Source organism: Populus trichocarpa, chromosome 3, assembly GCF_000002775.5.
Source record: "Populus trichocarpa isolate Nisqually-1 chromosome 3, P.trichocarpa_v4.1, whole genome shotgun sequence".
Lineage (NCBI taxonomy): Eukaryota > Viridiplantae > Streptophyta > Magnoliopsida > Malpighiales > Salicaceae > Populus > Populus trichocarpa.
The window spans coordinates 14,158,688-14,185,833 of NC_037287.2; the positions used below are offsets into that span (position 1 = coordinate 14,158,688).

At 33.6% G+C, this 27,146-nt stretch overlaps 2 protein-coding genes, 1 long non-coding RNA gene and 1 other non-coding gene across 11 annotated transcripts; 1 reads left to right on the forward strand and 3 right to left on the reverse strand.

Annotated features, from left to right (window-relative positions):
- Window positions 1-2,051: 2,051 nt before the first annotated feature.
- On the reverse strand, window positions 2,052-4,396 carry LOC7479250 (uncharacterized). Its single transcript, XM_024596919.2, has one exon. The coding sequence runs from the start codon at window positions 4,113-4,115 to the stop codon at window positions 2,196-2,198; it is 1,920 nt and encodes a 639-aa protein (XP_024452687.1). The 5' UTR covers window positions 4,116-4,396; the 3' UTR covers window positions 2,052-2,195.
- Window positions 4,397-9,622: 5,226 nt separating this feature from the next.
- Window positions 9,623-9,706, reverse strand: TRNAL-CAA (transfer RNA leucine (anticodon CAA)). The gene has a single exon. It is a non-coding gene; the product is annotated as a tRNA-Leu (tRNA).
- Window positions 9,707-13,689: 3,983 nt separating this feature from the next.
- On the forward strand, window positions 13,690-14,225 carry LOC127905126 (uncharacterized). Its single transcript, XR_008058844.1, has 2 exons — window positions 13,690-13,856; window positions 13,966-14,225. It is a non-coding gene; the product is annotated as an uncharacterized LOC127905126 (long non-coding RNA).
- Window positions 14,226-18,052: 3,827 nt separating this feature from the next.
- On the reverse strand, window positions 18,053-25,706 carry LOC7479251 (SPX domain-containing membrane protein At4g22990). 8 transcript variants are annotated; one of them, XM_024597377.2, is made up of 14 exons: window positions 25,445-25,706; window positions 25,272-25,342; window positions 25,106-25,145; window positions 23,935-24,002; window positions 23,777-23,835; window positions 23,096-23,216; window positions 22,529-22,840; window positions 22,293-22,400; window positions 21,696-22,147; window positions 20,959-21,260; window positions 20,084-20,268; window positions 19,246-19,436; window positions 18,981-19,114; window positions 18,053-18,443 (listed from the first exon to the last, which is right to left on the reverse strand). In XM_024597377.2, the coding sequence occupies exons 5-14, from the start codon at window positions 23,827-23,829 to the stop codon at window positions 18,205-18,207; spliced, it is 2,097 nt and encodes a 698-aa protein (XP_024453145.1). In that variant the 5' UTR covers window positions 23,830-23,835; window positions 23,935-24,002; window positions 25,106-25,145; window positions 25,272-25,342; window positions 25,445-25,706; the 3' UTR covers window positions 18,053-18,204. The 8 variants fall into 8 exon arrangements, with proteins under 8 accessions (XP_024453145.1, XP_024453143.1, XP_024453146.1 ...); XM_024597375.2 differs by having other exon boundaries at window positions 25,045-25,145; XM_024597378.2 differs by lacking the exon at window positions 25,106-25,145.
- Window positions 25,707-27,146: the final 1,440 nt, after the last annotated feature.

Consider the following 27,146-nt stretch of genomic DNA (forward strand, 5'->3'; position numbering starts at 1 on the left):
AGCATATGAGATTGTGGAAAGTATCAAAACACTTGGTGCCTTGATGGGCATATCCTATGATCCTATCTTTTGGGCACAATATCCGATGGCTATTCAAGGAATTTAGGTGATTTGGATCTGTTATGAATTGTTCTTGGTCTTGTTGTTTTGCCTTCTGACTTTTCATGGACGCTAAATATAGGCAATCGAATAAATTATTAGGACAACAGGTTAATTGTGATAATTTGGATCTGTTATGAATTGTTCTTGGTCTTGTTGTTTTGCCTTCTGACTTTTCATGGACGCTAAATCTTGTCAATCGAATAAATTATTAGAACAGCAGGTTAATTGTGTTACTTTTAAATTCTATTTAGGAGCTAAGTGCTCTTATTTGCTGGGCAAGCTGTTAGAAGTCCATCAGAACTGACGAGGATGGCGAGAGGTCAATAATTCTTTGTTTCAGTACTGTTATCCGTTCTAAAACCTTTAGAATCAGATACAAATGAGTGATAAGAAAGATTATGACAGGAAATAAACAAGGTTTTTATTTAGAATTCTTCACAGACAGTGTCATTTATAAACTGATAAAATTTTATTAGACAACTTTCTTCATGGTTAATAACAAACTAGATGATGGGTGTTACCTGTAAAATAATTTTTTAATGCTTAAATCAGTTTAGCGTTTTCTAGGAAAATATAGTGTAAGAAAAGTAGATTAAGAGATACCTAACACAGTGGTAACTAGAGAAGTCTAAGCTGCTGCTGAGCCAAAATGGATTGAATACGAATTGAATGCTTCTCTTATGTCAGAAAAGCATATGCTGCTTATCATCTCTCTCGTTCTCTCTGGGCTACTAATTGTTTCCCTTTTCTGTGACATACCAATACATTTAGCCAGTATGTCTTTTATTTTATTTTAAACTCAGTGTGGTGCAGAGTGCCAAGGTGCTTTTTATTTCAATGGTTTTAGTTTAATAATATCGAGTTTTTTCAATTCATTTGAAGTTCCTTTTTATTTTTGCCTACAGTTTCTTTGTTTTTGTATTTCATCACCTCTGAGACCACTTTAAGTGATCCAATTTCACCGGAATTTGAATGAAACGAAGGCTGCTCACTTACCTCGACAGTTGAGGAATGCTTGATTCTATGTCATGATATTAATGCAATATAATGATGTGTTCATTACATTGAAATGTTCAAACAAGGGGCGGAGGCATGTTTAAAGTTTGGACGGGCTATAGTTCAAGTCAAGATTTTATTAATATTTTAACTTGTTTTATGTAAAATAAAAAATTTATAATTCTCAATTGAGTTATCAAAAAATTCTGAAAATATGTGTGGAGCCTTCTAATATGATGCTTTAACTTGGGTTAAAATTTTAGAATTTTTGGAGAAATTCAGAAATTTGATGAAAAATCACAATTTGACCAGTTTTACGTTATTGGGCGTAATTTTCAATCCGACCATCAGATTGAGCTGAAATTTTATGAGGAATCTTAAAATATATTGATAAATCTGGTTAAAATTTTAGGATGAACGGAGATTGGTAGTGCTAACAAAAAAAAACTGTCAAATAAAAACAAAACGACTTATTAAGAGTAAAATGATTATTTTCCATTAAAAACAAAACAAATTAACTCTTTCTTCCTTTTATATGTTGCTGAATGGGCAGAAGCAGAATAGGAAAATAAAGAAAAGAAAAGGCCAGGGAAAAAGAGAGAAAAGTAAAGGAAAAACATAAAAAAAATCCAAGAAAAAAAAATATAACCTTGTAAACTTACATATAAAATACTAATCTAAGGAAGAATTAAGTGAAGGAAGGAGGAATTGAGAGAGGGATAAAATTTAATTACTTTGCTTTTCAGTTGACATGAGATTGTTATTTTATCCCGGTTGAGGAGTTGTTACAATATCGATTTAGATTTGATTATAAATAAATTATATTCCACAAGATATTAAAGGATGTAACTTTAATAGTGAATTTATTTTTATTTTCACTTTAATTTTATGTATTTTCAAGTTTATTTTTAATATTTTAGATAATGTATTTGAATTAAAACTTTACTATTAACTTTAAAAATTTATGTAGGTGAGTTAATATATAATTTTTTAAAAAAAATTATATATTTATTTAAAAGCTCATGATAGGAAAAATTACTTGCTACTCCCTTGGGTTCAAATGTTACAGCATGAAAGAATAAAAGAACAAGTGTAAGCTAAACTTCTATCGTCATCTGATTTAGAGCTGTGTATCTCCATCTCTCTTTCTCCACAAAGTCTGCATCCAAGAACCGTGAAACAAATGCCCAGAGCCTGTAAATGTCCTCAAAGTTTGTCAAGAACCCGAGGGAAGCTGTGACAACAGAAATTCCTGAATGAAGTTTCTCTCTCGTCCCATTTAAGACTTTTCCTCCTTTACTTGTCCTTGTCTCTATTATCTGTTCCCTCTCATGTTCATACTCATCTGGGAACCAAATGTGGAACAAAAATCCTTTGCTTAAAGAAATATTGTTTCGATCAGCAAGCTTCTGTACAATTGAAGGGTCTATCTTTTCTCCTTTCCAATCAAATACGTTGAATGCCACTGCTGGTCCTCGATCAAATTTAACCTTCGGTCCGTAGATTCTGACTAGGGGATTCCTATTTTCTGAATGTGGATGTTGAAGACTCATTAATGCATTTACCAACCAGTTGATGAGGTACCTTGCTCTGGTACTGATTAGTATCAGGCCCAACGAGTCTGCATGATCCAAGCCTCTACATTCAAGATGTGAATGCCCACTTCCATACCCAGCAATGATTTGGGATTTGGAGGATTCAAATGATGCCACTGATTCCTCAATTTCTGGTGCTTCATGTTTTACTGAAATCTCTTTGGTTTCTTGCGGGTCAGAAGTTACCTCACTTGTCTGCTGCCTGAAAATAGGACCTGAGGAGGAGCCCTGCAAATTGTCATCAACATGTATCTCTTGTTTAGTTCTTTCTTCAGTTTCTACGTCGTCATTAGCCAACTCTTCTGAAATTTGAGAAGGTCTCCTAGCTGGGACAAGCCTCACTATACATGTACCAGTTGAATCCTTTAAAATTGAAGAACTGGATTTCTTCACAAATAGACAGCAAAAACCAGATGGGTTTTCACCAAAAACCTTGAAAAAAGAGCAGACCAGGAAATCTGGCTTAAAGAGGGACAGGCCCAGGGTCTCCATATCTTTTGGTCCTAAGCCACAAGCATCAAGTAAGACATGCCATCCATTTTCCTGAGCCATGGTCATCCAGAGGTATGAATACCTAGCTCCTGTCATCCTTGATTGAAGTGGGAAAACAAATAGTCCCCTCTTGTTCTTCCTCTTACGCCTTACCTTCTTTAGCAATTTTCCTGACTTTAATCTTAAACTAGGCCATGAGAATTCAGCTGACATGACCCGTGCCCCTTTGTTCTTGGAGCTTTCAATCATTACTTTCACTGCCTCATTCTCATAGTCATATACCGTAAGAAGATTTTGATTTGACTGAAATGGATAAGAGTCTGCCACAAGTTTGAATGCGGATAACTGGTTGGCAGTGAAAACCATCGTGTAATCATCTTCGGAGAGATTCATCAATGCCATAATTCTTTTCTGCATCTCGTATTCCAATTCTGACATTTGGCCACCATGTTGTATTTGCGAATGTAAGTTAGCTGCCTTGTAGGAAATATCAAAGAAGGGCGGTTCTAAACCTGAGGAATATTGGCGTGATGGAGGAGAAGCAGATGATGTTGAGGCAAATGGAGCTTCCCAAGAGTGACTTCGTTGCTGAGAGTATGAGAAGAGGCCGTGGCCAATATAATCGAAACAAACATGGTTGGACAGGGAGAGATGGTAGTATTCTTGTTCTCGGATTTTGTCAGCCTGATCAGTCTGAGAATACTGTGGAAATGCTTTTGTGAAATTGGAGAATGACTCTTGCAATGAAGGGAGGGACTCGTGATTGGTGAATTGAGAGTTTGGATATATCAATGATCCCATGGCAACTTCAAGAACATGGCGGGATGCAGAAACAGTGGTTATGGATGTTGGACTCTGGGGCTCAGAAGGCAATTGACAGAAATTATGAAAGCAGGCTTGTGAGGCCTCTCTAGTGCAAGGTGAACGCATCTCCTTCTCCCCTTCCTTTTCTGTCCACACCAGATTTATTGATCGTGTTTTTCTCCCTCTATTTTCTTCACATTTGATTTTGTCAAATCAAACAAATCATTGAGCATTTTCTATTTGTATAGGTTGAAAACGTCCGATGGTGGGTTTCCTGTTCGGTGGGGCAGTCCACCCTGTCTTTCGTTATGCTCAAAGTTAGCTTTCTTTTTTCTTATTACCAATGCGAAACCCAACTTGGTCTTCGACACTATCTTCTGGCTTGGAATTTTATCGACTTTTCAAATACGTAAAAGCTGTAATATAGGACCTTTTGCCTGCTCTGTGATTTAGTAAGCCGTATCAAATAAGTTGATCAATTGGGGTAAATTAAAAAGAAACTTATCTACTACTACTGCAACAACAACAAAAAAACCTCAAATGTCCGATCGATGCCCTCATGTCTTGCTCCTTTTCTTTATCCCGTTGATCTTGAATTTATTAAATCTTATGCCTACTCTACCAATAAATCAAGTGGTTGTGATGCTTTTCGAAAGGATAAAAAAGCTTCATTCCATTACCATTGAAATGGTCTATCTCGCAGTTCGTGGAAATATAAAACAAGCGGAAGGGGGCAGGGGAAACTTTTGAAGTGGCCGGCATTATCTATCTAGGTCTCAAGTTCATTTGGAATGATTCTCGGCGTTCCAACTTGCGGGACGTTAACTTTAATATAATTGAGAAACACAAAAAAGTAAAACCTCTTTTATTATTATATGATATTTTAGATCCCTCGGGAGGTCATTGTCTTTTCATACCTTTTGACCCTCCATCACATGGTCATTTCTCAATAGAGTTATTATGGAGGACCATCTTACTATATTAGTCAATTCTTCCGAGTCTGAAAGTTTTGGAAGTAAATGAGAAACCTCCCTTTGGTTTCTTGAAATATTATCAGCTTACATTACAGAGTTTTCAACTGTGAACAGTCCAGTCCGGGTTACCAAGTGATTAATGCACCTACAGTGTCTGTAAGCTTCTTTTCTTAACTTTTGTTATGAAGTGGTCATTTTCACCCGTGATTTAGCAATATTTGCTATTAAGTTGGCTGTGTCACATGCTTAGATAATACTAGACCACTATCTCGGGAAATCCGAGCTGAGGAACTAGGACAGTTCATCATTGAGGACTGTCATAAAATCAACCCAAGTTCTTGTCTCAAGCTGATGCATGGAGGGACAAGCCATTTTGGCTGCTAACTCTTTTTTCGGGGAAGAATTCATGAAATAGAAATGAGCTCGGAAAGACTTTCATGGTCCGACTAGTAATCTATAGTGGATCTGCGGTCCTTCTTGTTTCATCCAAGTCATTATTGTCCTCTAGGGAGGAAAGGGAAAGGTTCATCTCACCGGTAGAAACGCATCTGCCACTCCTAAGATCAACAAGGTTCCAAACGAAGAAAAGAAATTAATTACACAAACATGACTCACCATGAGCTCACAAATACAATCATGTTAGATTCATTTGTTTATGCGAGTTCATGTAGATTATGATCTTGGTCAAGCCTCAGAGGGCTGCATTTTCCAAGCAATGAGCTAGACGCACCAAGAGGGAAAACGGAGAAGGGGAATGCTTGCGAGCCACCACTTGGACACTCGCTAGCAACAGTCTCTGCTTTTGTATGGCCACGTTGCAAATAGCATATCAAAAAGTTAATGATAACTAGCCAAAGCTGTCGATTTCTTCACATTCACAGATATTTTATTTTATTTTATTTTATTTTGATTCCCTTCTTTCTCTCTGTTTTTTAGATCTTCACGGTTGATTTCTTCACGCTCACAGAAATTATTTCTGTGTAAACCCTCATCATCAAAGATGAGTGATTAGCCGTCTGATTTATTGATTCTAGTTTTTCGTTCTATAATCACTTCTAGAACACCTGAAACGTCAAAGCCATCATTTACGAGAAACCCAGAAAAACACACATCAATTTTCGAACCACCATAATAAATCTTCCAGTTGCGTGGTCTTCAGGGTGCCATTAAAGTAATCCTTATAATTGGGCATTCAATAAGACAATTGGTTTGTGCTGTCGTGGGTCTCGGACAAAAAAAAAATTAATTAAAAAAAAATTATATAATTTTTTTTAGTATAAAATTAAAATTTGGTACATATATATTACAAACTATATAAACTAATAAATATTAAAAATAATTGTTAATGTTAACTCAAGATTAAGTCATTAATTTAAGAAATAAATATAAATTAAGATACTCAACTTTGTGTCACCTTGTGCTATTTATTTAATATTATGACAATAATTTTTTTATAAAAAAAGTAATAATTTATATTTCATTGAAGAGACTAAAAATATTGAAGGCAAAAAATCGCAAAAAGGCACGTGATGAATAATAACAAAAGAAGTCCTAGATTTTGGCCTCATTATCAAATTAGGTCCTATCATTTTCAATTTTTTTCAAGCAATAAACCAAATTGTTTTCTATAGAATGGAGTACCAACCCAATATTGGAATATTTTTTTTAAATCACAAAAATTCCATAAAAAGAAAATTAAAATAACTTACCAAGCTTAATTTCTAGGTAATGCAATGAGAAAAAAAATCAACGATAAAAAAAAAAACACTAAAAGACCAAAAAAAAAATCACAAAACATTATGGTAATTTACAACGTTTGTTAAAATGGTGAATAATGAATTCTCCAGCTCTTTTAGGTTCTTTTGTAATATTTCAAACAATCAACTGTGGCAAAATTTTGTTAGGAGTTTTGAAGTACCAAAAGGGCTTAGAATCAACTAAGCATTGACGTTTTCTCTTGATTTTCCTATGCTTCACGAATTAACATCTTTTTTTTTTTTTTTAAGGTGAGGGAATATCTGCATGTGGTGCATCAACAAATTAAATTCCATCTTCAAATATTTTAAATGTGCATAAAAAGTCTTCTTAAAAGCCCAAAATCCTATGATCTAAGACAACATATCCAAGCCCAGTTTTCAGTTTTCATAAGCTCAGGTTAGGAATAAAGTCCAGCTTTGAAGCTCAGCCTAAAAAAATAAAATCCAATTCCATGGAATGGAGAAGAGCTTAATATTATAGGCTCAGTTCAGGGAAAGAGCCCACTAATAATGGGTTCAACTTTAGAGAAGAGCTCAATGTCATGAGCTCATTTTTTAAAAAAAACTCAATCTTTATAAGCTTAACCTCGTGGAAGAACCTAACGTCATGAGCTCAGCTTTAGAGAAAAGTTCATCCCTATTTAATTTAGAAAAGGTATTTAGCTACATTTTGGATCATATTTTTCCTACATATTTAAGTATATGAAAGTCATTTAAAAATTTACCTTATTTTTATTGACATTAATATTATATAAGAGATAATATGTAAAAGACCTATAAGAGTCCACCATATTGTTTTTAAATAAAAAAACTTATCATAATTTTAAAGACAAGTTTTAATTAAAAAATTACAAAAAAAAACATGAATAGATCTTAATGTGATTTTATTAAAAAATTAAAATTAAAATTAATATATATATATATATAAAGAATTCCTAATAAAAAATTACAAAATAAATATTTTATTTGCACTATATATTCATGAGCAAATTGTTTTTAAAAATATTGCATATTAGGCTTGTATATAATTATTCATAAAATAATTATTATATTGCCATAAAAAGCTCAAAAAATATTTGAAAATCTTGGCATAATCCGATAATTATTCAAATATTATTTTAATAAATTTATTTAAAGATAATCTTAATATAAAAAAAAATTATAGGTAACTTTAAAAAAGAGGCAAGCACGTTTGGCCCAAAATTAAAAAAGGGCACACTCTCACTACTCTTTTTTAAATGCAAATGACTCATCATTCATCCCTATTTAAAAAAAATAGAATGGGTGACTGATGTATGATTCGCATACAATATTTTCTGGTCATTGGAGATGAATCCAATTGTTAGAAAATTAGTGTACAAGTTTTTGGATCAATCTTTTCAATAAAAAATATTTTAAAAAAACACAACATAAATCTTTAAAACTCCATTTCTAACTATAAAAATACATTTTAATGAGACTAAACACTCAAAATCAAATTAAAAAAAAAATCAAGCCCCAATCTATCTCTTTGGATATTATTGGAGGCACAAACCACTTTCGTTGAGTTCTTCTTTTAAAAATAAATCCATAGATACAAAAATCATAGTTGTTGATGGTTAGAATTTGATCACTCAAGAAGTTTTTTTTTTTTTTGATGACTTTCTCTCTCATTTAACTCTAGTTATAAAACTTGTACTAGGCTAATGGAAAAACCCTTTTTTTTCTTTAAAATAACCTCGTTTTAGGTTTTTTTTAAATAATAATATTAAGTCAAAGATTGGGTTGACTTCAGTCAACCCCAAACCCATAACTTGAGCTTTGAACTAGATGGTTCGAGTCTTATGACTATTCATTTAACAACAATAGCAGATTGAAATACAAAACAAATGGAGTTTCACTACTAAGATGAAAAAGTTTGAAATAAAAAGGATTACCCCCTAAGTGGGGTCTTTAACAACCATTAGTGATTAAAATACAAAACAAATGAAGTTTCACGAGTAAAATGTAAAAGGTAAACAAAAAGAGCAAATATGCATAATATGAGATTTGAAAGACCAAATAAAAGTTTTTCCGTGCCTTTTAAAAAGTATAAATGGGAAAATGCTATGCGCTTTTTTAATGTTAACTTTGATTCTTGTTTTTTTAATTTTTATTTTAAAAATAACTCAAAATCCAAATTCCTAAAATTGTTCTTTAATTTAAAAAGGAAATATTCAATGCTATATAGGGTAAGTGAAAGCATGCTAATGAAAACAAAAATCAACATATAAAATTATTTCAACATAACTTACAATAATAAAATTAAAAAGAAATAAAGTTTGGTCATCAAAGTATAACTCCCAAGCCTAGAAAAAAAAACTTGTTATGAAACGGAGTGAAAAACCCAAATGTTTGTTGTATAATATAGTAATTATATGAAAAGAACTAAAGTTAGCCCCATTTGCTAGAAAGTAGTTTTCATGAAAAGCAAATTATTTTTTAATATTTAACAATATCATAAAAAATAAATTGGAAAACACTTTATAGTATTTAACTATATTATGTAAAATAACCTGAAAAATAATTTATTAATTTTTATATTTTTGAAGTTTATTAAAATAATGATGATCAAATTTGACAAATAAAAAGGTTGAAGGGTGATGGAATTAGAAAAAAAAACAAATTTTTATAAATTATTTTAAATCAATTAAATAGCAATAAAAAATAGGGACAAATATGATAAATAAATAAAAACTAATTAAGAAAAGACTAAGATAAAAACAAATAAGAATCAAAATTAATATAAAAATTAAATATTAGAAAAAAAAATTAAAAAATTTCAATCAAAATATATATCAATACCTTTTTCAATCAAAATTAATATAAAAATTAAATATTACATATATCCAATATAACTCTCCTAAAAAGCTTAATATCAGAGTGTCAGAAGTGGGATTTGAACCCACGCCCTCTCACGAGGACCAGAACTTGAGTCTGGCGCCTTAGACCACTCGGCCATCCTGACATATTTGATATTACAATGTTGTGAATTAATTATATAGTATATTAATAATTAACGATTTCTGAAACAGATCAAACGATAAAGTTAAAGATCGTTGAGCGTTGGATTCGAACCCTCATTGTGTATATGCTTTTGATGTAGTGGCACTGAAATAAGGTAGACGAAGCACGAGCACACGTGCGAATCCTTTTCACATTTTCTATAATTATTGTTTTTTTTTTCCTTTCTTAATCGCATTCTCTTTTAATTATAACTTGGATGTACGGCACTGATTTTATCCAACGAAAATACTTCAAACAGAATGTTAAATAAATAACCGAAAATACGAACAAATTTACCGTAAGAGTCATCGTGTCCATTTGTGAATACTTTGTCGATTTTTTTCCCCATGAGCTGGAGACCTGCTAAAAAAGCTATATCTCTGCCTCTGACGGGAGCTTCACAAAAATGACATAATTGTTTTTAGATAGTTTTTGTAAAATTAAATTTTAAAAAAATATAATTAGTTATGGTTAGTTGGATTTAGATATATAATTGATAAAAATTATGATTGAAGTTTATGTATAGCAAAAAACATGTATAAAATATTTGATAATTGTGTTTGAAAGTCTGGTTGCAGTTATATTTCAAAGTGTTTTTTACTTGAAAATACATCAAAATAATATTTTTTTTATTTTTTAAAATTATTTTTAATATCAGCGCATCAAAATAATCTGAAAACACCAAAAAAGATATTAATTTAAAGCAAAGTAAAAAATAAAAAAATTTAATTTTTTTTGTAAAACGTTTTTGAAACACAAAAACAAACAGGGTTTAAAGAATTTTTATGAAATTCAATTAAAAAATCATGTAAAAACTATTGCATAAAAATTATATTTCAAACTTAATTTTTTAATGGAATAAAATCCTAGCTTTTCTTTCCACGTAAATTGAAAACATAATTTATAAATCATCTCCCAATCTTAACTTTCGAAAAAATAAAAGGCCATTTTTGTTTCCAAATTCCCTTTAGTATCCTATTTAATACATTTTAGTCTCTCAGCTTTTTAATATTTTTCATTTTGGTACACAAATGCCTTTTATTGTCCAGTGAATTGAAAAATGCCATTTTCCCCAAATTTTTCAATCCTTTTCATATTTGGCCAATCCGGTATTAAATTTAGTCAATTTTGATCCCTTGTTTTTTTCATATATTTTTTAATATTTTGGTCTGTTAATATTTCATTATTTCTATTTTGATCCCAATTTTTTTTATATGTGATTCCTATAGTTTTCATTAGAGTCCATTTCAGTCTATCTTTTTTTTTTTTCTGTTTCTTTCATATTTTGTTCACATAGTTTTGAAAATTTACATTTCAATCTCCTCACCCTTTAGAACTCAAACTGGCTCAAAAGCTCAAAGGTGTCACCTAGAACCTGGCCAATCCAGAACTTGAATCAGTTCGGGTTGGAAGGAAAATAAGGGAAGGTATTGACCCAGCCTAACCCGGATAGAAACTTATAACCCAGTCAAACCAGGTTATAATCTGGTAACTGAGCTGAATCACCATGTGTTTTTTTTTTAATATTTATGGAATAAGCCAAAGTTTCATAAACAATATAACAGGGCTTAATGTTTAAGACTTCGAAAATTTTTTCAAATTTTCTCGTCCACAACTTTCTTAGCTACCAAAAAAATTGCCATTGTTATAAGAAAACATTAAGATGCTAAAAAAAGATTCAAAACAAATAGAAAAGAACCCTAAACGTCACAAATTCAAGAACAACAAAGTATCCAAGTATTATGGAAGAAGAGTGAGAATTGAAGAGAGGAAGTGTACCATGGTTACTGAGATAAGTTCTTTGATGGCGAAAAGAGTTTTGAAAGCCAAGGAGAAGAAGAAGCTGTTGTTAAATAAATCCATAATCCTACAAAAAAAAGTAGATGTTGTTTATATATAAATACATATAAGTGGGCTGATTTGGCAAGGTTGATTTCATACGGGCTTGGACTTATATTTGGGCTTGTAGTTTGTCATTCAGTTTATTAGGCCCATAAATTATATAAAAAAAATTTGATTTGATTTTAGATTTTTCAACCGATTATAGAGTTTTTTTAAGTTAAAAATAAGATTATTAAAGTTTCAACGATATTTTTTATGTAAACATATATTAAAATTTGAGTTTTAAAGGTTCTAAAACTAGTAGCCTGAAAGCCTGAATATTTTCTCATTAAAAATAATATTTTAAAAATCTGCTATTTTTGTAAGAATAAGATTGAAACTTTTGATGATAATATTAACAATTACTTTACGAATAATTATATATGAACTTAATATGTTGAATTATTTTAAAATTTACTCATAAATATTCAATAAAAATAAAATATCTATTTTTTATTTTTTACTAAACTTTATTAAATAAATTATTCTCTTATTTTTCGTACATTTGCTTGAAGATTATTTTCTTAATTGAAACTTGCTTTTTAAATCATTGTATGTTTTTATTTAAAAAATAATTATCCTGATAAAAAGATATTTTTATCAAAATAAAAATAAATACTTGAACAAGAAAATGAAAAACTAAAAAAATATAAAAGTGTCGATATAATGGGACGAGGAATTACTATGAAGTTGCCCACGAAATTAATTGTTTGTCAAGTATTTGATTTTTCTTTAACTTGACGCAAAAAGAGATGTTCAATATTGTTCTAATTAAGACTAATGTTCTTAGAAATTCCTTGGCGAAAAATCTAAACTGTTGCACAATTATCACCGTTGTACGTGTAAAAAAAATCCAAAAAAAGTTAAAAATTCTATCAAATTAAGGAGTATTGTATGGTGGTAACTAGCAAATATTTGTCATCCTGAGAAAAACAGAGAAGGGATGAAGGAAGGAATTTTAAAATCACATAGCAGAATATAATCTAGCTAGCTACAATATATTTCTTCAAGAATTATTTTCGAGCAAATTTATCTCTCCAGCTTCTACAAAAGCTTGGAAATTAACTTGAAACAAACGACTAAGGGTTTCAAGACCTTTTGTTTAACAATTATATATGAAGCGGGCATATATATATTGCAATTTGCAAACGTTCTTTTTGCATGGTTGTGAATAATTAATACTCGGGATTGGAAATATCGTAACTTTTTTTTTTTTTGGTTCTTTTCCCTCTCCGCAGGAGGAACTGCGAGACGGGAAAACATGGAATATGCAAATTCTGTAATGGAGGCATAAAAAGATACTGAAGTGTAGACAACCACTATAGTTTAGTTTGTCTGAGCTTCCTTTTGGGTTATGTTGTCATTAATTATAAACTTCTCTGGTGCTTTAAAAGAAAAAAAAAAAAAACCTTCTCTGCTGCATTAAGCAACATGCATGCAGTTTTCAGTATAACATTTTATAAAAATTAGGATCATTTGGCAGGCACGCATTATTTACTAGATATATAATATATGGGATTAACTGGTGATATATAAACTCAAGGGAATTCTAATTAATGCAAACCTATGCATTCCCAATAAATTAACAAACGTGATTCAACACAGAAAACAAGTAGAACTAGCTAGACTTACCTCTGGCATGAGTTAACAAGCAGTGGCCCCTAGCTAGCTCTTCATATTATAATTAATAAGCTGAGGAAGTTAGAGGGCAACTCTCCTTTGGCGGGTAACTGAATACTAGATTAAAGCTATAAGTTGTAATCTATACCATCACCTGCCAAAGAAGAGAAGCCATTTAACTAGTTCACTTAAGGATTTTTGCACTTTTTGGAGCGCATGACCATCACCTTTGGGCTCTGGTTATGCAGGCAATGCGCCACGAGGGCTTTATAAGTGCTTGATCGTGGTGTTAACTAAGGAATAAACTGTTGAATAAATAGCATATGCTACGTGGATATCCATATTGCGGTGCCTGCTTTCTACGCGTTCCATACAATGATCCTTTTATCTGAAAAGTCTATTACACAAAGTAGTGCTCGAGTGATTCTACTTGCATGATTTAGACCCTTCTGTATTATGCCCATCTCTCTCTCTCTCTCTCTCTCTCTATCTATCTATCTATCTTGCCCTATATTGTTTTGAAGGTGAAGGGAAGAGTTGAAAAGGCAATGAAGACGAGAGAGATGCCTTCCTTCGCCTTGGAAGGTGGCAGCAAAACCTGGGCCTGAGAGGTATATCCTGTGTCATATTCTTTCTCATTTTCATTCACCTTTTATGATTTTTGTTTCTGTGGTTTTTCTTTTTCTTTTCACATCTAAACATTGAAATATCTTGGATTAGATTTCCATCTTCGTCCAATCAGAATCCAAAAGGGAGGTTAAACTATCTTCAATATTGCCTGTCTTCCATGTGTCTGGCCTTACGAGAACTCCTCTCTCTCATTTTTATAAGGCAACATATCTTTCTGTATCCAACTAATTGGAAAAGAACTAGATGCGTCATACTGATTGCTTTGGTTTGCGATGGTAGAAAAGTTTTGTATTCTATGATCTGTTCTCTTTTTGTTTGATTAATGCTTGCTTCGGCTTGCCTTGGTTGCTTAAGTGATAGTTATTCTTTCTGGCCCAAGTAAGCATTTTCAGATACAAAATGCAAAGAAGTGATAACAAAAATTACAAAAAATTCAAATTAAGGATAGATTTCTACGTTTAACATGCAAAACCCTTGACAGAAATAATGTTTCAACTTTAATATCTGAGTTTCCCTGCCAATAAAAACTTCTGATAATCATATTTTGATCGTCTTTTCTCTCTCTTTGTTCTAGATGGTCTTCTATTTAATTTGCCATCTGGCCTTCGCTTGCAGATCTCTCCCTCAAAGTACTGACTCTCCCATGTATGTACCTGTAGGAAACCAAAATCCCATCACATTGGCTCATCAGATCATATCCATGCATGGTCCATTTTTAGTTTTTACTTGTCCCATAATTTATTTCCACAGTTGAAAAGTCGTTTAGTAGATTCCATTCACAATTTTGTGAATTTTACATGTGTAAATGCAAGAAAAAAGAGAGGAAGAACTTGATATATGTGAACGCTTTTTTACATATGTAAATGCAAGAAAAAGAGAGGAAGAACTTCATAAAATGAAGATAGCATTGATGTATTGAACAAAGTTATTGGCGGTACTGCTGAGAGTTGACCGAACTGCACCTGCCAAGAAAAACTTGTAGCACCAAATTATTTCTTGAGCAAATGCCAGAAGGTATAATTAGAAACTTCTTGTTTAAAGGTTTTCAGAAATTATTGATAGGCCCACCAACCCAGGTAGGTTTAAGGGCTAAGAGCAGGACTAATTTAGCCCCAGAGGTATAAAAAGCCCGGCAGTCTTAGAATTCTAATCATATTCATGTCTTGCCTCAGGAGTTGGAGTGATAACATGGGCCAGATGTAGCAGCCCAATGAAAAACTTTAGATAATACTAGAAAGGAAGGTGTCCAAGGTCAATTTTTTTCTAGCATTGAAAACAAAAATGCTTAGAAGATGATAGCTTTTTTAAATGAATAAGAAGACTCTGGAACCTAGTTCGTTGATTTGAATAAATTCAATAAACTTGATTAATTAAATAAAATAAGTATAAAAAAATATAATCATAAAAATTAAAATTAAAATTGATATAAATATAAATTAAGATGATAAATTTAATTTTTGAAATGGCATGCGCAAAACTTAAGGTGAGCAGAAGAAAAATTCTAACATGGCTGAACTGTTATGCCGTCTTGTACACATACCTGGCCACCGAGAAAAGGATGTCGGGATGCTTCCAACGTCATCGTTAAAGGTGATATTTGGCCATCAAGAGATGCTTTACACGCCATTCAAAGAATGAGAAAACTTATATTAAAAAAATTTAAAAAAATTATAAAGTTTAATACATAGTAAATCCAATGTTAGAGAATGATTGAGAAAAATTAAGTTTGATTTTTTTAAAGAAAAATATCCTAAAAAATTTGAAGGACCATAATAAAAAAAAGAACCTTAATATTTTACAGTTCAGTCAAAAACCAAATTCTTTTGGTATATGTTAATAACAATTTTATTCTTTTTGTAAAATGTATAAATAGGTAGGTTTGTCTTTGGAGATAACATCCCATGGTCTCTTCGAGGAGAACCAGCGAAATCTTCACCGCTTGCAGCTTCGATGTAGTTACCAAACCAAATTCAGTGACGCCAGCAACTTGACATGAGTTGGCCAATCATGGGCTGACACAACACGACTGCAATAATATGGACCCTAACCTGGTCAGAAGGGCCCACTCCACTCAACATCGAGAGTTGTGGGCTTTCTAGTGCACTCAGATGATATGATAAGTTCATTTTTGGAGAGGCTCTCTATATGCCACCACTCCATGGGCCACTGGCTTCGGTCTTACTGTTCAACCCTCCAGCCCTTCCCTCAGCCGATTGCCATTGCCCCATTTGCCGCTCGAACGCCACTGTGCCTCCACCCATTGGTATGACTCATTCACCAGCAGACCGTCTGATCATATATAAAGTTGATGTCACTCATATCAATTTCTTGATCTTAAATTGACTGAGATTATTAATTTGTAACTTACTTTACATTGCTCCCATTTACCGGTATGGTAGCTTCTGTTTTTTAAATAGTATTTCACTTGAAAATATATTAAATTGATGTATTTTAAGTATTTTTTTGTTAATTTAATGTGTTAATATATCAAAATAAAATATTTTAAAAAGATATCATTTTTTAATATATTTTTAATTGAAAAATATTTTTAAAAATTGCATCACTAATTACAATAATTCACATGCCTGGTTTTAAAGTGATATATTATAAATACCTTACATATTCTGGAGCAATACAAGAATAAAACACAACGTTCAGACAGCTTTCACTGCTACGTGGAACACGAGCATGGACATTGATCACTCCATCTTCATAAATGAAACGTTGAGAGGGGGAAGTAGGAGAGATTAGACAGGGCAACACCGAAATTGGCTAGGCTGGTAATGTTAGGGTTGCCATTGGGTGAGCCGCCATGTTCGAGAACCAAAACGCTAGCGTTTTGGGAGAGAGTGGCAGCTAATGGACAAGCACTAGTTCCACCACCCACAATTATGTATATGATATCGTCAGAGCTGAAGTTGCATTGTGCATGAAAGAGTAATTTGGAGCTGGGGAAAGAGAATTTAATTAATTAGTGGTGGTTTTTCGAGTAATTAGTGTGTGCATGAAATTAATAAAGGCTAATATTTATGCTTTGTTAGATGCGTTAATTAGTTGTGGAGGTCAACTATATGACAGTATTGTATATATTCAACAGTATCTAAAATTAATTTATTGCAAAGTCGTCCTTCTGCAGTAGGGCATCACATTTTCTTCATTTCTTGAATCCTGGGATGCAGTTTGCTGATCATTGTCAAACTTCGTGCGTGTTTTTTCGCCGAAGCAAGAAATCTTTGCACCCGCAGAAGTTATAGCCGTCGAGATTGTTGATTTTCTGCTTATATAAGCACCACGTTTGCTGGCTTGTTTTTGTACACCAAACCAAAATTTGAGTGCTTGTTCATTCAAAGAACGAGTCTTGGGTGGTGCAGATTCCTTGGTGCTACTGTGATTGTGTTCTTCTATAGATAAGTCAAATCAATGTGTATGAATATATTAATTACCCACAAGTAAATATTTTATGAGTTTTTATTTTTATTATTAAATAATTAAATAATAAATTATTTTAGAAAAATAAGTTATTATATCTAAGTGGATTATACAACTCGAATCTGAGTTCTACATGTTATTCACTATTATTTTTTAATTTTATCATTTAATTTAATTTTTTTTTTTCCTACCAAATTAAAGACTAAGTGAAGAAATAAAATAAATAAAAAACTATCTGGCTCCTGTAACATAAGCGCTGAGTGAGAAAGTTCACCACGATGTGGTGGCGTGTGCTGCAGATTGAGAGCTCAGAAGGCAACCTTCATTGGAACCATTGGAATCATTTTTGGGGGTTCCACCTTACCTTGCGACGCTTGTTGATGAAAGAGCTTTGGTTTGGCTCCATCATTTTTATTTTCTTTTCCTTTTTATTTTTTTTCTATCCTCAATTTCCATACCTAGCTCTTTCCAAATTAGCAAAGAGGACAATTAATTTTTTACTTTGCTGTCAATCTTATCATGTTAATTTTAATTATTTTAATTGTTATTTTTAAACAAATTAAACTTTTTAATATGTTTTATTTGTTTTCTATAAAACTATTATTTGCTACTAGTTCCATGAATTATATAATAAATTTAGCTAGTTCACGGGAATTTACTTAGGTAATTTTATTAATTTATTTTTTGTTTGTTAATTTTATCTTTTAATATTTTGCAGGAACATAAACTTCATTAGACTCCGATAATGTGAATGAATGAGATACCTTCTTACAATTTACAAAACTGATATATTTTATACAAGTATTAACAAAAATAGAAAACCAGGTAAAATAAAGAGTGAAATTGAAGGGCTAAGGTCCTGAGAAAAACGCTGATTTACTGCAAAATATGGATCAATACTCAATAGAGAGAGTTGTAGGTAAAGCAGGTGGCCACAATGGAGGCTACACAAATCACCAGTGAAGGAAGAAGGGTGACATTCAAGAGCTTACTCTCGCCCAAGTACCCAGCAAGTGTAATTGTGCCATCTGCAACTACACGGGCTAATGTCCCGGCTTCTGTTGAGAGCAACCCACCATTATAGGTTCCGCGGGAAAGCCTGGATGACATGACTCGAGAGAGCAGCGACAAATTGACCCCTAGATGAAAAGCAAAATCCACAAAACTAGGTTAGCAATTAACCTGCTTTGTTGTAACAAGGTAGTTCAATGCAAATGCAAATAGGTCTTTCCTCGAAGGAAAACATCAAGTTATCCTTCACGTCTCATCATATTTTATTGTCATCCACAAAAGTTATAATAGTTGGACCGTACTGTCTTGAACAAAAATGGATACCCCAATATAATGTATCAACCACTTCGGTGAGGGAATAGTGGAAGTCACTCCCTGTTGGTTCATTGCAATTCCACAAGTTAAATTTTTAGCTTGTTTTTTCTTCTGATTTGAGTTCACAATTATTTGATTGTTGTAATATGGATTAAAAAACTAAGATATAAGAATAGCAAGGTATATCTTTTCAAAACATGTGTGGAATGTCCCAGAAAAGCTTATGGAGAGCTGCAACCTGACCCATTGCTTGTGTTTTTCCCCTTCTTGAGGAGAACATTGCCCTCAACTCCCTCATTTCTTTATGTTCATCATTACGAGTAAAACAGTAGAATTGAACAGTTCCTCACCTTCGAGTACTTCTGCAGAAACAAACATGATGAGTCCAGAGCAGACATACTGTGGGACAGTATACGGGCTTATTATATGGAAGCTCAGTAGTATTCCTATGCAAACCATAATTTCTGATGTCAATAAAATTTGCCTGCAATTGGATCAACGAGGAAAAACTGTATCAGTAGGATATGACAAACAATTCCAGAGGTTTAGATAAGCAAAGATAAAACATCGGAATTCTATACAATTCAAAAGCATGCTTCATGTACGAAGACTTACCTATCTTCAAACATGTTACTAATGTAGCTTCCAACAACAATGTTTACTGGAAGGACTGTTAGCCCTAGGCATGCAAGAAAAATTGCCACCGAGCTTGTAGACCAACCGAAGTAGTATGTGGTAACAACACTAGATTCTGAGAGTAAAACCTCCATTGCATATTTGAGCATGAAATATATCAACAGCTGAACCTGAAGACATTAAAGAAACTTAAGCGGGCAGTAGCAGCTATGTGACGCTAAGAAGCAGGCACAAGTCCCAGTCAGCCAATCCTGGCTGACAATGACCAGTATATTGAAAGTGAGGTTCCATTCCACAAACCGACTACAAACTCAGTAAGAAGTGTATAAATCTCAGTATAAAATGCTACACTATCTGCTTAAGGGATAGTCTTGATGCAGTAGGTATAGGAGGCTGGTAAAGCCAACAAAGAGAATGACCACAACCTTTGGATTGAATTCCTAGGTCACCTATTGGGCCAAGCAGCCACCTAAGACACAAAAATTATCATGAAGCCATACTAGAATCTCCTGAGAGCTTTCTGCCAGTCCTGACCGGTGGTCTTCAGAGAAAATGGCCTTTACAATGTAATGATCATATCAATTCCTCCATAATGCCTAATCATACCATTGGGGAGATATCACTGATGACAGAGATGAAACTTCTGCACCATCACTTCAAGCATAGTTCCAACAAATTATAATCGGTTCCTTTGCCAAATAGTTTTACAAACTAACATCCACACTCACATCTAATGCAAGAACTAATGAACTTAAATTCCTCCATGTAATCTGATGAAACTAGTGAATTTTAGATTTAACATGATATAGTCTCATACCTTTACAGAGGGTGTAAGTAGCTTATATGCCGATCCAATTGACGTGGCTGGTCCCCGGGATTCCTCTGGAGCTCCATCACTTCCATCAAATTCTCCATCACCGTCTTCAGTCTCTTGCTTGTCTTCTGAATTCAATAATAATGGTTTTTTAAGACCCTTCTCGAGGGCATCATTTTCTACCGGTTCTGTCAATCAAAAGAATCAAAATCTGGATCATACATTTTAACACAATGGTGTCAATATTTTGATATTTTTCAAAGTAAATAATTAATGCAGGGAAAAATATTAGTCATGCCTCCTAAACCTAGCTAACCCCAACTCATGCCTCAAGCACAAACAGGTCTCTCCTAGCTACAAGTCTACCTTTAGCCCAAAATCTAGCAAGTTTTGGGACCCAGCATTTCAATTGCTGGATTACAAAACAAGCATGTGGTAACAGTTATTCAGCCTTAAATGACATTTCCAAGCATGATCCTATTAGGCCCTACTTGGTGGATAAGAAGTGTTGTAGGTATTGACCAGCACATGATTATGTAGTATAGTGAAATAAGTAAACCTATCAACTCTAAATGCCCGATAAACTTGTTGAGATGATAAACTATGTCTAAACTGTTTGAATAAGTTGAACCTTTGGTTGAAGTTTAGTATGCTTTCATCCAACCAAAAAACAAGATATGCTTCATATCAAAATTTTCTTACTATTTGAAATAAAGAAAAGGAAAACAACAGTAGGGTCAATAACAAAGTGAAACAAGGAGTTCTGATCCCCTCTTATAAATATACAAACATATGCAGTATGATTACAGATTGAAAAGGTCATGAGAGTATATGTGCAAGATCAAACTTGAGGTGCAGTGTGAGAAGAGTCAATATACCAGTAGTAGATTCCTGCGCTGCGCTGCTCTCTTCAGTCTCAAGACAAGGTTCTCTAAATGAGATCCACAGCCATACTAGATATAAAAGCCAAGCCAGAGACATAACCCAGCCTGGCAAAGTTTCTTGATTGAATGTAAGCTTGTAAATTTTAAAGTTAGTTTGAAGTAAGCCAGCAAGAGCAGGACCACACGCCATTCCAAGAGCACTGGCACTAACAAAACCTGCTGATGCCTGCATGCGCATTTTAAGTGGTACGCAATCACTGATGTAGCGCCGATTAACAGCTCTAGCAGAGCCCAATCTACACCATAAAGAGTATGATTAAGTCAACTTGGATAAGGTAGACGTAAGAAAATACTGTAAATTTTATGAAATTTCCACCATGTAGCTTGAAATTCTATGAAGGACCTCAAGTTATATGGTTATTCTCTTATACTGAACTTTAGGATGTTCCCCTGCATGTGGGTGGGTGTGTGGGTGTGAGTATGGGTGTTTAAAGAGCTCCATGTCATACAACAAAAGATTGGTTGCTCAAGTCTATCATAGTTTAGAAGTCAAGACCACCCTTGTGATAATCATTCAAGTCTGTCTGAAATTCGTGATGATGCCAAATCACTCAATTTGTAACATATAGTACCTACAAAAGATGACTACTCTACAAACCACCTAGTAGAAATTATTCCCATCATGTAAACAGACATAAAAAATGACAAGTAAGAGGATGAAGATTGCTTACCCACAGAAAAGACGGCCAATTAGAAGAATAGCTATAGAATTAAAGTCATATGCCAATGCATACATAACATTTCCGATGAACAGAACAATGCTGCTAAATACAAGAGGTTTGAAGTATGACTTATTTGACCAAGCACTAAAATACACAGAGGAGAACACCTGTGCAACAGCCATTGACCCAATCACAATACCACAAACTGTTGCTGCAGCTCCAAGGCTCATAGAGTAATCATCTGCTGTAGGTACAATAATATATGTATTGACCATATAAAGAAATGTGTTGACTAAGTTCAAGAGAAGCGACATAAAATGGTATCTCTGATCATCAACAGGTCCCTCAGAAGTCGGTAGCTCTTCTTGCATGATGAGTGCATGTTGTGCCAAGAAGTTGAGGAAGTTTGTTGAGTGGGTTAGCCTGTCAACAGCTGCTTTCATTGAATCAACAACAGGTTCCTGCAGATTAACACCAGCAAACACCATAGCAACTTGGTCAGTTCCAAACCTTACGGCCACTAGACTGCCAAAATATAAAGCTTCAACATGGTTTGTTGGAAATCTCAAAAAGGAAATGGATTGAGTATGGAAAACCAAAAGAAACCTGGAAGGGAAGAGCAGGCTGATCATAAATTGATAGGTAGCTTCCCTGATGTTCCTCCTGAAGTTCATGAAGATTCCGTGATATGGCTCCAACAACTGCCCCTAGACCCTGCACAAATAGTCAGTAGCAACTCATTAACTCAACATATATAGTTCTCTTTCTTGAAATGAAAGATCTAGAAAGAATTTCAAGCATTAGAATAAAAAGAAAAATAGTGAATTTCTTAGGCATATTACCACATGCTTGAACACTTGCTGCAGCTGGGAGTAAGGATGATTAGCACGAGTTTTGACATAGTAATCAGTGAATCTATATCCAAAACGTTTATCAAACTTCTTCAGTATCTTACGCAGACCAATGGCATTTATCTCAATAAAAAAGAGAAGCTTTAAGAGATCTCGTCCCACTTCTCTATAAGCTTCTCGTAACTGAGATATTTCAGATATATCTGGCTGCTGCTGAAGAGCCTCCTGCTGTTCATTAAGCTTGGCTATTCTGCTTGCAAGCAGCCCTTGTTGTTCCAAAAGAAAAAGGACAATCTTCTCAATCTGGAATTGGAATTACAAAAAAAACTATTACACCACATTTTGTTTCAACCTCAAGTGAGGGACTCAGTTTGGAAATGTCACAAAGACAGCAGAAAGCATCATATTGACAGGAGGCTTCTGACTTCTGATATAACTTACAGTTGAGAAGTGACAGTTGCAACACACTCACACGTGCAAAACAAGAACACATGCATTGTACATAAATATGTGGGGTTTGATATATCTACATTGCATTACCCAAGTACTTCTCTATACCTGATTATCCAACATTCTTGAGAAATCCTTGAGCACATGCCGGCGATCTTGGGTTCCAACTTCAATTTGTTGAGCATACTGTCTAACTTTCTTCTTCATTAATTTGTAGTTGATATAGTATCTACAAGAAAGCAGATCCATGAACAAAATAAAACAGAAAACTTGAGGAAGCTTGAGGAGAATGCTTTACAATCATGCATTACAGTGCACAGAAACAAGGGACTTCTTACTGTCACCATCAGAATGCTGCAACAACATGCATAATCAAGTGAAACAATTCTCACACCATATGTACAACCCTCTAAAGTTCTCTTTTTCTATCAACCTAAAGACCTACATGTGAAATGAAAATGTGTGATTTAATTCAGATTACTGGAAATAAACCCAAAATTTGATTTGGTTTCCGAATTTAATTAAGGAATATAATCATAACCCAGTTGAACAAAAGCTACAAGTGTTACACTCCCGCAGAGATGGACTAATGGCTCCAAATCAAACACATTAAGCACAGATACCATTTGACATCTCCAAATAGATTTTTGATCCGCCAAAGAAAAAAAATGGTTGGGGAGGGGGGGGGGGGAGCGGGGGGGGGGGGGGGGGGGGCGGTTGTTTCTTTTCCAAATAAATGGACTGACAATATACAGTGCTTATTAGAATGTTCTGATATATCATACATACCCTTGCCATTCTTGAATTTGTCTTTCCTTCAACTTTTTCCCGAAGGCAACCATTTCTTGCTGGAAAAAAAAAGAGGTACACAATTTGAGGGTGAGAAGGGAAAGGCAGCACAATATAGTTGCAAGAACTCCCATTCAACTAAACAATGACAATCCTACTTTTGATGCCAAGAAAAGAAAATGGCAGTTGATGGATATAGAAGCTCTCTGCAAACCTTGAAGTGCAGCTGTCAAAGAAAACCATTAGACATTTCAAACTGTTGCCAACTTCCTATCATGTCAAAGGATATAGAAGTGTACTAGCCAAACATGAATGGGAACAACAATAGTCAGGCCCAAATCTTGTTTGAAGCAGAGCTGACAGCCCTCGTTGCATAGCCAAATATCAAGAAAAATGCAGGAAGTCGAAAATGATCAGACCAGCATATAAGACACGAATGAAGTGGAAAATGCAAAGTGGATGTGTGTCAGACATAAGCAACTTGACATGTAATCTTAAAAAGCCTGTATGCAAAATGCATAAACGAATGCCTTCTTGGATCACCAGAATCTCTAACTTAAACATTGTGTTGCTATTCAAACCAATCAAAACTTCATCTCACATAAGCCGCAGAAACCTCAAAATTGAACTCCCGAAAAAAAAAATTAATAATAAGAGGATGCCTAATCTGTTTTATGAATCAATTAGTTCCTTCTGTTAAATGAGTTGAACACTGTCACAATTACGCAAAGTACACGAACACAAACAACAGTGTAAAGTTAAACCATCCCATAAGGAAACACGGTCATTTGACAGCCAAGCAAGCCCTCGATTCCAAATGTCTTTCAATTGATCCATCATTAAAAAAACAAGAACACAAATTTCTCCAGTTGGGAATATTCATCTTGAAAAACAAAACAAAAAAAAGTAAAAGTTGTGGATCATTTCAAAGCAACATTTGACCCCAACCATTGGCCCACAGGAATAAAAGTATGAGATTACTCAAGTCAGCTTTATCTTTGACTTGCTCATCGCTGTCTGCTTATCAGTTTCTTATTATTATTATTATTATAAGCAACTTAATTTGACCAATTTCACACAACTAGTCCAGCAGTCAGTTTCATTTATCACCATTTAAACTATAAATTATTTTATTTTTAAAACGTACGGACTTAAACAAATTTATATAACACCCCCATGACGTTTATTAACTTAAAAATAATCCTTCTTTTATAAACTAAGATATCGAATAAAAACTAAAATCATTATCAACAAGTTCAGTGATTAACTTTTAGTTCCTGGCAATCAACTTCACAGAAAGGAGCGAGCTGTACTACGCTGTTCGGTTACCGAGAATAAGAAGAATAAAATCCAGCTTCCTTCCACTCTCCTGAACAAAGGTGAGGAAAGACAGGAAACAAACATGACTTAAATCCAGTAAATTAGAACAAGAAAATGCATTTTCTGTGTAACCAAACAGAGGTTATAGAATTAGAAGAGAAAAAAAACGTAATACCGGATTGAGTTTCCAAAGAGATAATGTGTTTTGTTGAAAAGGAGCTTAGATGACCATCAGCGAACCAACACCTAAAATAACAAAGAAACGAACACGAACACAACGTTAATTGCTATTATCAAGCGGTGAATTCGGTTTTGGCAGCAATACGAAAATAAGAGAGATTTATTTACCTGAAAAATGAATTCTCTCATAAATCGGATCTTTATTTATTTTTATTTTGTTCTATTATTGTTGTTGTTGTTGTACAAGAAGAGTAAATACAATTCTGTTGAAGGATTTCAAGGAGGGATTGCGAGAGATGAAATCGAAGTGAAGAGCAGAGAGTGTCGGGGGATTTCTATTCTGTTTCAATCATTCATTCATGAGAAAGTGGGAGAGGGAGGGAGGGAGGGAGGGAGGGAGAGGAGCTTTTATGAGGATTTGATTGCTGTTTGTCTGTCTGTCTGTCTGTATGGCGGCGTCCTTTTTAGCTTTTCTTCGTCAGCTTCAGTTCTTACGAATATTAAAATATTGTTTGGGGACCTCTATGCAAAGTGTAGGAAAGTTCGGTGGCTCTTTTCACAGTTCATAAAAGACACTCTGCTTCTGTGGCTGAGAATGGTATGCCACTGCCACTGCCACCTTCCTACATTTACTGTTTACCCTTCAATCTCAACTAATTCTTTCGGACCTCAAGGGCTGTTGTCACCATAATCATAATTTAATGAACTCTTTTATGGATATGTACTAGGAGTTTTTTATTTTTATCTTAACATTCAAGATATATTTGCTGCTCATATTTAGGCAATGAGATAAACATATTTCTCAATTGGTTTTAGTGCCTGTTATAGAAAATATTTTAAATGTAAAGTATTTTTCAATAATAATTATTTTGAGATGATAATGGTAATACCAAGAGGATGATAATGATAAAAAGATATGGTCAATGAGGTGGTGAAATAGAATTATCATAATGATATTTCTAAAATAATCAAAATTTACAACACGTTTAGGAGTGCTTTCCAGATGAAGGTTGGTAAAATTTTATTTTTTATATTATTTTATTTTTTTAACAACAAAAATAAATTTTAAAAGATAAAGATATATATTATATTAATATATTTATAATTAAAAAATATTTTAAAAAACAATAGCTATCAACATCTCGTGATAATTCAAGGACAGGCTGGTGTACCGTGGGCCTCTTGATTTAGGTAGAGTCCCCACAGTCTATCACATGGCATGCTATAACCAGATGTGCCGTGCCTGCTTCACCAAATAAAATAGATATATAAAAGGTAGAAAATCAGAAGAGGTCTCGTGGTGCTGTCGTGGCAGCTTTCCTCGCCTTGAATTGGAGGGAGGGCTTGAATTGGAGGGAGGGCAAAAGTAAGGCCCAATCATTCATTCGGGTAAAATCTAGCCATCGCTACCTTTCTTTGCATGGTTTATATGACTGGTCTAAACCTTCCCCCCTCAAGGAACAGCGATACCTTTATGAAAGATAATAATTATTAAAAACAGGCACTGTATACTGCCACGCATGTGGCTGCTGATTACGTGGTCAATCTATTTTTTAAAGTTTTTTTATTATAAAAATACTTTTTTAATATACTAATTTAAAAATTAAATTTTAATACATTTTTATATAAAAAAATTTTAAATTAAAAAAAAAACCAATAGATAATTACCACATTCTTCAAAAAAACCCAAATAACCAAGAGAAAAAAAATATCGACATCCACAAAAATCTCACTTTTCCAATCGAAATTATAAGAATTAAAAAAAAAAAAGTGCGGGAGTCAGATCGATCTGAAGAAACGAAGAAATTCTCCACTAGGAGGAGTAAGTTAACGCATGGAACCAACGATTCATCTGAATCGGGGTTGGGTA

Excerpts from the sequence above, each read along its gene's own strand:
- LOC7479251 (XM_002304425.4), bottom strand. The coding sequence starts at position 23,829 with ATGGTTGCCTTCGGGAAAAAGTTGAAGGAAAGACAAATTCAAGAATGG. Across the intron at positions 22,401-22,528 it reads AGCAAGTGTTCAAGCATGTG|GGTCTAGGGGCAGTTGTTGG; the intron begins GTAATATGCCTA and ends CTATTTGTGCAG. Across the intron at positions 18,444-18,980 it reads TTCTGCAGAAGTACTCGAAG|GGGTCAATTTGTCGCTGCTC; the intron begins GTGAGGAACTGT and ends CTTTTCATCTAG.
- LOC7479250 (XM_024596919.2), bottom strand. The coding sequence starts at position 4,115 with ATGCGTTCACCTTGCACTAGAGAGGCCTCACAAGCCTGCTTTCATAAT.